Here is an 11760-nt window from a genome sequence, read left to right on the forward strand (position 1 = left end):
TCATTTTTTCCATTTCCTGTTTTTTAAACCTGCCAGTGATTGATTGTTGTAGGACTTCGATTCTCCAGTACTTTAAAGGTTCAACAGAAATATTTAGTATGAATTGGGCTACTTTGAATAATTTTAACATTATTCTATTAATAAATATGTCATCAGTGTAGCTTTCCCTTGTGAGCATGGAATTCAAGTCAACAAGACTTAACACAACTAGGAATTTTCTTCCATGGTCTTCACTTCATTGTTACTGATGTGCTGATTAGAAGGTTTAGAGGAGGCAGTGCATTCACACAGCACTAGCACAAGATAGGGATTATTTTAGCATATGTACTTCCTTCTCTACCTTTTAATGTGTATGTACTGAATGAAGCCCACACTCTGTGCAGTAGGAACAGAACTCTTTCCCTGGAAGTCTTTTTTTAAAGGAAATTAAACAGTTGAATTCCTATCTTGATTCCAATCCCAGTACTTCCTATTGGATCAAACTGGAACTCAATTAGACACCATACTCTTTTGCTTTAGCAAATACTTCAGCCATACAGATAAAATAATAATTGAATGCTAGGCTCCTGTCTCAGCTGTTCTCCTTCTGAAATCTGAGACCTCTTTACACTCCCATAGGTCCTGTAGCTGTTCTGCGTGCAGCCATGGATCTCATCTCAGGTTTTCGCATTGCCTGTGGAAACTAGAATAGAGAAAGGATGAATTAGATACACTGCATCTCTGTTAGGGTTGGAGGGGTCAGCAGGAAGGGATATTTGCATGCTCTCTGTGTACAAATCTACATCTGGTTGTCTGAAGGCAATTAATTGTACTTGCTATCAACAACCAGGTGAGTATACAATTATTATGGATGAGGGATTTTCTGAATGCAAATCCTAATATTGTGGGCATTCACAAATAACTCACAAGCTTTTCCAATGAAGTCAGTGAAATTACTCAAAAATATTTTGGTCATGCTTCCTTTGTTTTTGGTTTAAAAAGCAAGAAACCCAAGGAAATATTTTCACCTTCCTCATCAGCGTTTTCATTTTTGTGATTTTGTGTGGCTTCAAGCATGGCAAACCAGAATAAATGGTTGTTTGTGGCAAATGTTTTAGCAGGATGGGCTATATCAAATGGCATGCTGCTTGTTTAATGAATTGGCAGTTTGCTTTATAAAATGTTACCCAGGTGTAGTTTTGTTTTAAAGTGGCCCATCAAAAGCCAGTCTCTATCATGTTACATTTCAAAGCCATCAGTGTGTTACTCACATAGGATATTTGCAAAGTGTATGTTAGTCTCTTTATAACTGTTTGCTTATATGCTGTTTAGCTCCTCCTCTGCTGTTCCTCGAAAACTGGTATTTGACTTAGGCAGATCTTCGATCTCTTCCTCTGTAAAGATGACAACAAAGTAACTAATAAATTTATTTCCTCTTACAAACACTTTGGAGTTGCCAGATCATTTGGGTTTTTCTTTTCCTTTTCGCTTTCTATTTTGCGACTATTGCATAACTATTTGAATATACTACCACCTCCATGTTGTGCTCCTCTGTTGCCACTGTTCATATCTTCTTATGTCAGCACCACTTTCCAGCGGCATGACTCTTTAAAAAAACAACAACCACACTCTGCTATCACTCAAAGCTTCTTGGTTATATTCACTTTCAGTTGCCCTATTAGCATTTTGTTTTCATCTGAGCTGCTCAACAGCCAAATGTTAATATTATTCTGCTGCTTTTGTGCATGAATTTTTAAAAGCTAAGTTATTTCAATATATATAGTGCTTGTACACTGAAAATTACAAGTGAAATTGTAGGTGGTATAATCAGGGATCTGTGATGATATCTACAAATTCTTAAATCTAGTTTCTTCTCAGTATTCATTTTAGTTTTTCATTTTTAATTGTCTATATTGCCTAGTACATTATAGCAGAAGTGGCTGGTTGGCTTTAGGAATGAGGTAAATGTTGCTCTTTCTTCCAATGTCAACATTGTAATTTGCAGGGGGCTTTGGCAAACCAATCAAGTATGTGAGATTTAGCAGCTTCAGTGCTAAAAGTCATCTGCTCTCTTGTAATTAAATTTTCATTTTCTTGAAAGGTTATAGCTCACATAAAATGTCACTTTGCCATAGGATAAATGTCATCTTGAAAACCCAGAAACGTAGATTAATCAATAGACTAGCTCAATCCCCCCCCCAATAATTTAAACTATTCTGCTATACATATTGACACCTAGGATAGTCCCATTGATCTCTCTACTTATGATGGGACATGTATACTGTATTATTTCTCTGTACATTTCAGAAATAAGTGTCTCATTTTTTATTCCAAATTGAAAATGTATATAATATATACAAAACAAATATTTGCAAAATAATTGTTGACTATTTCTACATAACACAAATAATCTCACTGACTTCAGAAAGTATACTTACCAAAAAGTAGTGTATTGGAATAGCTTCCCGCCCCCCAAACATACAGTTTTATAAATCTTTAAAACTATTAATGGAAACCTTTGAACATATTGTAGTCCCCCTTTGTATGTTCTAGTTTAATTTACTTCCTTGAGCACCAGCCTTTATGACAAGATATACTTCTGTTGTTACATTTCATTTAATGCAAAAGGTACATATTTTAGATGTACCTATTCAATTTATACATTACTTAGCAAAAATAATTACTCTTTTTCAGTAACTATTCCAGAACAGATTATCCATGGCATTTGCTTTTGTTGCAGATGCACATGCACACGTGTACATACATACACACACAATTAATACATGTGCATGCACATATATACCTAAGAGGAGTGTGATAATCCTATCTTTCAAATATTTTTCTAGTGATAGTACTACTCCAAAACAGCCAGTAGTTCGTTTCAAACGGAACAAACATCACAAAGGATCAATTTATTGTGTGGCATGGAGTCCCTGTGGACAGTTGCTAGCTACTGGTTCCAATGACAAATATGTTAAAGTGCTGCCTTTTAATGCAGAAACCTGTAATGCAACAGGTAAGTATTACCAGTAATTGTTTTAGCATATGTAATTTATATAGATATCCATCAATGTACATGGCATTTCAGACAGGTCCTTCCCCTGAAGTCTTACAAACTAAATTTCATTGGAGAGTGACAAAGAAGAGTAAAGCAAAGAAGGGTGCAATATTCCATGTGGAAACTTGACAAAATATATAATTTTAATCATATGAATTTGACTTAAGAGAGTTTCAGAAGAGTATTACTTAGAAGTATGATATATCATAATTATTTGGCAGACAGATGTTAGAGATCAGAATACAGCCAATAGCACAGATACTCTGGGAGTTTCTGTTCTGTGCCGATTTACCATTACAACATTTCTTAATGTGGGTGGCAGTGGAGAAGAAAAGTATTTTTTTCAAGTACGACTGTTATGGACTCAAAGTATTACTTGAGTTTTAACTTGAAACATTTCCAAGGATCACTGCTTATGAAATGTTTAATTCATGGATTCTGGTCTTACAGTACAATCTTGTTATATGTGTAGAAATTACTCTTTGAAATGTCAGCAGACTATAACAGGAGAGTCTAGGTTATGCTGTATATTTGTGTAGCAGGTTAAAACAAGCTGTGTCTAGCAAATGTGGTAATGAATGGGCAAAGTACATGGAAATCACACCAGATGTTTGGCATACTATCACCATAAATCTGCAATTACAGACAGTAAATTATTGGGACAGGCCTAGCATCCTTGGATGTTTCCAGGTTCTCAGCATCCATTGATGATGATGCCGTCTTTGATGAAGTATCTGGACCTGCATTTTAAGTTTCCCACAATAACTCTGGCTTCCAGTGCTGTGGAAAATTTAAACTGTGGCCCAGTGACCTGGAGCAGCACTGTACTGAGGGTACAGCAAGCAGCAAAATGCTAATCCCAGTGCTGATATAACATGGTTGCTGCCTTCTGCCACATAAGCTTGACAGAGCCCTCTGTGATGAGTTTGCCAAGAGAGCACTTTGCCAAGCAGCCAGACCCGATTCAGTGTTTGCTCATTCAATGAACTTACGTAGTGTACAATTTTAATTGACCTTGCTAACTACTACTACTACTACTAATTGTTTGCTTATAGCCCACTTTTCCCCCAAAGCTGGAATTCAGCGAGGCTTACAGTTTAAAAGAATATAATTAAAAGCATACAGAAGTGAACACTGAAAGAGAATTAAACTGTTACAGTATTAAAATATTACTCATTAAAAGAATAAAATGAAGTTTAAAAAGATAGTTTAAATTTTTTAATTCTGTCACTCCTCCCAAATCTACTTTCTTCAAGTCTCTCAAAATTAAGGTCTAGATTATTTTTGTATAGTGTCACAAGAAATCTGTATTTATTACTGCATTGCCCTGTGCAAAACACATAATGATTCATTCTGTTCTTCGTTTACATCCTTTTAGGACCAGATTTAGAATTCAGCATGCATGATGGAACTATTAGAGACCTAGCTTTTATGGAAGGTCCTGAGAGCGGTGGGGCCATTTTAATAAGTGCTGGAGCTGGGGACTGTAATATTTATACAACAGACTGCCAGCGAGGACAAGGTCTTCATGCTTTGAGTGGACATACAGGTATGTTGCTGGTTCAGCTTTAGTTACTGTTTGAGTAATCAGCTTTACAAATTGTAAAGCTTCCAATATGTGTATTGCTGAATGAACTACAAATTGTACACTTTACTGTGTAAATTTATAAATATCTAGTACAGCTACCTTTATTGTATGTAGAATTTACTCTTCTCTTCATTTGTATATTGCTGGCAAAAGTGCATTGCTGTCTGTTGTGTGAACAAGTTATAATTACCTTTTAAAATGAAAATGAAAATAAGTAAAAAAAAATAAAAATGCTTCTCTGCAGGTCATATTTTAGCACTTTATACCTGGAGTGGATGGATGATAGCATCTGGATCCCAAGACAAGACAGTGAGATTCTGGGATCTCAGGGTACCCAGTTGTGTTCGGGTTGTTGGAACAACATTTCATGGAACGGGTAAGGTCATTGATGCTGGAGCTGAGGAAAAAATCCTTGCAACATCTGGCTAATATAAATGTTACTTAGGAGATGGAGGTCTTCACATTATGTGATGAGTGGCTTCTTTATAAAGGCTAGTGACCCATTAGTTACAGTATCTGGCACTTATTCAAATGTAGTTACTAAAAAAAGAGAGAGAGAGAGAGAGAGAGAGACTCTTTAAAAGCCACAGGTATGATAGATTCTAAAAAAATAACTTACTTGAAACAGTACCAGTGTGTGCACAAGTCAGTCAAATTTTCTTAGTAATTTCTGTTCTGCAAAAACAGATGAAATAAATTAAAAATATTCTTCTGAAATGTAAATTATTGTACAATAAACAGTTCGAAAGCATGGAAATGCAAGTAGATAAAGCGGTACCACATCTCAGTGGGAAGGTAACAGTGTTTGGTGCAGTCATGCTGGCCACATGATCATGGAGCCATCTTCGGACAACGCCAGTACTTCAGCTTAGTAACAGAGATGAGCATCGCTCCCTACAGTTGGTTACAACTAGACATACCCATCAAGGGAAAATCTTTACCTTTACCTTTAGAGAGAGTGTGTGTGTAAACTAGGAAAGTCTCTGGATTTGTATTTCAGAAGACTTTCTGCAAATTCTTTATTCTGAAGCAAGGAAACAGTATGTAAGATACTGTGTATTGGTTTTAACAGACAGGGTTTGTTTTTCCTTTCCAGGCAGTGCTGTAGCTTCAGTAGCTGTAGATCCTAGTGGCCGTCTTCTAGCTACAGGCCAGGAGGATTCCAGTTGTATGCTCTATGATATTCGTGGTGGGCGAATGGTCCAGAGTTACCATCCTCATTCCAGTGATGTCCGTTCTGTTCGCTTCTCCCCTGGAGCTCATTATCTTCTCACTGGATCTTATGATATGAAAATAAAAGTTACAGACTTGCAAGGTAATTGAACTGCACTAAGCAATGAACAAGTGTTTCTTTTTTCCTTTCTGATCTACTTTGTAAATTACTAAGAGACAGGGAAATAAACAGTATGACTAATTAATGCATACCTTCTTGTACTAACTTTAAATATGGGTCAGACCTCTTAGCCTCAGATAACTTAAGGATATTATTGCTAGTGTGAGAGTAAATTGCAGCATTTTTTGCACTATAACAGAAGAAAACAGAGAGAGAAGGAAAAATCATATCTGCAGCTTCTCTGCTCCTTGATAAAGACAAAGAATAACTCTGGAATTACAGTGGGCCCTTACCTTACACGGGGATCCATTCCGGATCCCTCCGCGTAAGGTGAATTCCGCCTATGCTCAAGCCCCATTGTAAACAATGGGGCTTGTGCATGGCGGCACGGCGGCACACGGGGTGCAACGGGGGCACGCGCCCATGCAATTGAATGGGACGCTCCGCCCCGCGCGCGTCCCGTGGCTTGAGCGTGTATGCTCAAGCCGAGTAAAGTGCACCTGCGTATGGCGCGAGCGCGCTGTACTGTGTTTCAACGGTTTGAATTAAAATGATTGTTCAAGCAATTTATATGCAAAAATAAATTGAATGATAATAGTGTAAACTCTGAGTAATAATTATTCTATTCCCTTTTCCTATAGGTGACCTTACCAAGCAGCTTCCAACTATGGTAGTAGGGGAACATAAAGACAAAGTGATTCAGTGCCGATGGCATACCCAAGACCTTTCCTTTTTGTCTTCTTCTGCAGACAGAACTGTAAGACTCTGGACCTATAATGGATAAAGGGGTGTTTCAGAGGTAAACTGTACAGATAAAGCACAGACACATAGGATGACTGGAAAGTTCAACTAGGCATTACAAAAAGAGCAGCATTTGACCAAGAAAGTATCTCATGGAGAAGAGATACTTTCCACACATACCTTATTGCTAGGAGGTGTTGGTGTGTTATAGTATTATTTTTTCAGTGCTTTCCACATGATCTCATGCTGCTATGACCTATTGTAGTCTTGTTGCTGAAGTCTGTTGAAAGAGCTCTTGCAATGTCAGTGTGCACTCAAAACGTAAGATGAACTATGTGTTTACAGTTTAGTGTTAATTGCATTCCCTGGTCTTTGCCTCAATGAGTTTTTTTCCCTACGGAAATGAAAAGTGAATCACAGTTCTGTCAAGTTCACATGCAATATCATTAGAGCCACAAAAATAGATTTAAAAATCTAGATATGCCATGTTCAACACTGTTTCTTGCATTTGGTCAAATTTCTTTGTATCAAAATTTCACATTTTAATACTTGTAATTATGAACTCTAAAAGTGGTTTGTTAGTTGCTGACTTTTGATCACAATCTGTTACATATGTTGGTTTTCAGCTTGGACTGGTTTTTATTTGATTATGTTCTACACTTAAGTTTTTGGTGGAAAAAGAACATTGGTTGTCCTGCAGAGACATTAACATTTTTGAATGCAACAAAATACCTCTGTGTAATGTACTGTAGGAACGCAAGCACGTAGTTGGGTGTGATTGGTACAGCAATTTTAGTATGGTCATGATCCCACAAACCTTTATGCACATGTGTGGGAAGACTGTGTATGCAGTCTCTTGGAAGACAGGGATTTCTCTGAAGTTCCTGCCAGAGGTGATTTGCCTTGCTGAAGATTTTAATATATTTCAAACTGAAAAGTAGCTTTTTCTTCAGCAGTGGAAATTACTGATGTTTTCATGGCAAAGGAACTTCTGGTTGCATGTGCTGTTTTCCTCTTATTGTGCATATAGAGTACCATAAGACTATTAAAGGCAAAAGCATGGCTTGAAATGCTATGTCTGCATGATAATATAAAACTAAACGATTTCCCAGTTCATAAGCTTATTTGGATTTTTTTAAAAATAAAATTTTCTTGCACTGTCTATATAATACAGAGTTGCAATTTTATTTCTAAATATCTTTTAGAGTATTATGTTTATGTATTGTTTTATATTTTCATATTGTACAGTTATATTACTTTTAAATTAAATTCTTAAATATTTAGTTTATTTATTTGAAGTACAGTTAAGTTTGGTTCCAATTAATAAATTCTGTGCACTGTAGCAAGATCTTTTTAACTATCATAAAAAGTTGAGGTTACTATGAAGTGTATATGTGCTTTAAACTCAATAAAGACTGACACCTGAAAGTTAAATGACAAATTATTTTTGTATTTCTGTTCTGAAATACTTTGTTTGTGATTATACAATACATTGTACTGACTTAGTTTACAAATGCCGCTTTAAAACAATGTGCGAGAAAACATCTTAAACGACTCTTAAAGATTGGTCACTAATTTATCTCTCCTTATATGGATGTATGTAAAAGTTCTCAGATCTATTATTATAATAGTTTTCACAGCATATTAGCTAATCTTTGTTCAGTTATATTACCATTGGAATATTGGCAGAATACCATAAAACATTGAAGATTAATTTAGAAAGCGATCTCTTCAACATAAAACTTCACCTTCTGTGCTTCTTTCCAGTAATCATATTACTATTACGTTTCTCTACATTCTGGCTTTTCATTATTTATCATTATCAGCTATTCAAATACAGTGAAACTTCAAAGTTGCAGTAACATAGACACAGTCCATTAGGAGGGAAATATACTGAAACTCTTGCCCTACAAACTGAAAATGGTCAATATACTTTCCAATGTCCAATAAAGAGGGCACCAAGAATTGTAGTAAGCATGGAACAGTTGCATTAATGTCTTATGCAAGCATAGGGATGCTCTCAAGATTTTACAACAAATAATTTTACCATATATGGAGCAAAAAAATTTAAAATGCTAGACATCCAAACTGGGTTCAGAAAAGGAAGATGCCAGAGCAGTATATGTTGGCTAATGGAGCACACCAAACAACCTTCACTTTTTACATTATAGCAAAGTGTTTGGTTGTGTGGATAATGAAAAATTTTGGATTGTTCCAAAAGAAATGGGTGTGCCACAGGAATATTTGTGAATCGTCATAAAAAATGGGTTATTTCTTTGCTTCTAGCCTTTTCTGCATGCTTTTCCTGCCCAAATCTGCTGAGTTTCCATGTGTTCTGTTTCTAATTTCTCTTTCTCTGTGTCTAACTGCATTGTTTCTATTTGACATTGGTGCAGTGCATACCACCATAAAGTGGCGTACCAGTGTCTATTCTAGGATTAGGGACCGCATAATGTCACGTACGGGCGGTGTAACAATGGCAGCGCCCTGTATACACAGGTGCCGCCGTTGTTACGTAAGCTCTGCGCAGCGTCTGCACATTGCGACATAGCACTTACGTAACAAGTGCACCAGTGGCACACCTTTTATGCTGCCCTTGCAGCTTAAAAAGAACCTGTTTTTCTCAGGTTCTTTTTCCTCCACAGGGAAGCTGCGTGGTTTGGTGGCTGCGGCTTCCCTCCGGATGAAAAAAGGCCACCGGTAGGCCACCCTTTTCAGGCGGTCTGTCCCAGGCCACTGTTTCTTTTTTCCCCTGCTTCACCATGGTCTGGACCTTGTGGTGTAGCTCTTCTGCACTTTCCCCTCCTGTTTCAGGTTCACTTCTGAATCACTGCTTCTTTCAGTAAAGCCAAAATCCTTACATTATTCCTGCACTTCTCTTTGAATCTTCTGTAATCATCACACACTTTGGTTTCCATCACACTTTGGTTTGTATCTCACCGCTACAACTGTGACTGTCGCCACCTGTGATAGTCACTTTTGGACCCTTTTGTGGAACCTGTCTCCCAAAATCCCACTGCAGACCCCTAGATGTGGCAACTAGTTCTGCTGCTATCCCAGCTAGTTCTGCTGCTACAACTACAGCCACAGCCACAAATGTATCTGAATGTATATCAGTAGAACTATTACAATTAGCACAGCTATTTAAGTTACATATTTGTCATTTTATTAAACAGAAAGTAAAAGATTTATGGTCGCTTACTATGATCACTTATTATACAAAAGCATACAGTTTTAAAATGTGTGCCTAGTTGCTAACATTACTTGTGTATTTTAATTAACCTACCACGACTGCCCAAACTGCACACAGCCCCCTGCATCTGATGAAGAGGACTGAATCCACAGAATATGATGCCAGGAATTTCTTCTTCCCAGTTAGTCTCAAAAGTGCTACTTGACTGCTTTGCAACAGTCTAAGCTGAACTATCTCCCAGCTAACTGCACAGGCTGATTTAGGGACAAAACAGATCAGGATAACACGCCAGCTTGGAAGTGGTGTGGGACTTGGCAATCACCATTCACCTCCAGCATTCAACATACTGTCACCCCCAGTGGTGTCACTAAGTTTTGTGTCACCCAGTGCGGTAACTCATGGTGTCACACGCATCCCGTTGACCTCCTCCCATACCACACCATATGGATTCCTTAGAAATGTTTTTTGTTACCCATTAATTGTAATTCCTGTATATTACTAAAGGTAATGGTAATAGTTGTGACATAAACAACTTTGTTGTTCTGTGCCTTCAAGTCATTTCCAACTTATGGTGACCCTAAGGGGTTTTTCTTTGCAAGATTTGTTCAGAGGAGGTTTTCTATTGCCTTCCCCTGAGGTTGAGAGAATGTGACTTGTCCAAGTTCACCCAGTATAGTATTCTCTCCAGGTCTTACAGTGCAACTTTTAGTTAAAGTTAATCATAGAGTTGCACTGGAAGACCTAGATATTCCTAGAGAGAACATATTAAATCCATGAATAATCAAATCCGCAAATATCAAAGCCACAAATATGGAAGGATGAGTGTAAAATTAAAATTATACCTAAATTATAGTATCATATGCACAGGCTAAATGTATTTACATATACATAGTTTTATGTGGTAGAAGTGAAAATTTGGTAATGTGTAATGTTTTTTTAAAAATGATTAAAATGATTAAATTAAATTTAAAAATTTAATAATAACATTTATTTATAGAGCACTGTACAGTTTGCACAGCACTTCACATAGTAAGGTTCAAATAAAATAAGAATAAAAACCTGCCAAGCGGCGTACAGTCTAAAACAACAATATTACATGATTAAAATATCTCTAAAATAATACTAACTAGTATACGATAAAGACAAAGTAAGCAGCAGATTAGAAACAGGGGCCTCTCCTCTCTCTTCCTACTAAGCCTCATCCCATTGACACTATCTCTTCAGCACTTTAAATGGACACAGGCGAATGCCACAGCCCATTTCTGTACAATGGCAGATGTTTCTTTATTTTTATTATATTCATTTATTGTATTTATACCAAGCTCTTTAGAAATGCTTTCAGAGTGGCTTACAAATTGTTAATTAGACAGTCCCCTGCCCTCAGGCTTACAATCTAAAAATGCATGACACAAAAGGAGAAGGGAATGGTGGTGGGGAAGCAGCCCTTCTCTCCTTCTGAGGCCAAGAAGGAGCAGTATTGGAGGAGCAGATGCCCTAGGGCATCCCCTAGTGTGGCCCACACTCCCTAGGGACCACCGCTCGCCTCCTCTTAACAAATCACTAAGTATGTGTGCAGGGGAGAAAGTAGCACTTTTAAGACTAACTGATCTATTTTAGATTTCAAAGATATAGCTGTGTTAGTCTGTAGAATGAGTACATAGGTCTTGTAGCACCTTTGAGACTAACTGAAAAAAATTGGCAGCATGAGCTTTCATACTTCCTCAGATGCATTTGGTGGCGGGGAAGCCAGGTACAGACACATATATGCCATTAGTATGTGGGATGTCAGTTGACATATATATGTCCGTACCTGGCTTCCGCTCCACCAAATGCATCTGAGGAAGTAGACTGAAGTCTACAAAAGCTCA

General features: G+C 37.3%; 1 protein-coding gene and 1 long non-coding RNA gene across 3 annotated transcripts in view; one reads left to right on the plus strand and one right to left on the minus strand.

The window, feature by feature from the left end:
• WDR47 (WD repeat domain 47) overlaps positions 1–8133 on the plus strand; it is a 39079-nt gene extending 30946 nt beyond the window's left edge. The window contains exons 11-16 of one of the 2 annotated variants that reach the window (XM_042465083.1): positions 1312–1392; positions 2826–2995; positions 4416–4586; positions 4870–5001; positions 5722–5940; positions 6600–8133. In XM_042465083.1, the coding sequence (XP_042321017.1) occupies positions 1312–1392; positions 2826–2995; positions 4416–4586; positions 4870–5001; positions 5722–5940; positions 6600–6742 (916 nt within the window). In that variant the 3' untranslated portion in view covers positions 6743–8133. The remainder of the gene's footprint in view (positions 1–1311; positions 1393–2825; positions 2996–4415; positions 4587–4869; positions 5002–5721; positions 5941–6599) is intronic. The other variant, XM_042465084.1, reaches the window with a different exon arrangement.
• Positions 409–5727, minus strand: LOC121929481. Its single transcript, XR_006103677.1, has 4 exons — positions 5573–5727; positions 5245–5300; positions 1251–1373; positions 409–682 (listed from the first exon to the last, which is right to left on the minus strand). It is a non-coding gene; the product is annotated as an uncharacterized LOC121929481 (long non-coding RNA).
• Positions 8134–11760: the final 3627 nt, after the last annotated feature.

Source organism: Sceloporus undulatus, chromosome 4, assembly GCF_019175285.1.
Source record: "Sceloporus undulatus isolate JIND9_A2432 ecotype Alabama chromosome 4, SceUnd_v1.1, whole genome shotgun sequence".
NCBI lineage: Eukaryota > Metazoa > Chordata > Lepidosauria > Squamata > Phrynosomatidae > Sceloporus > Sceloporus undulatus.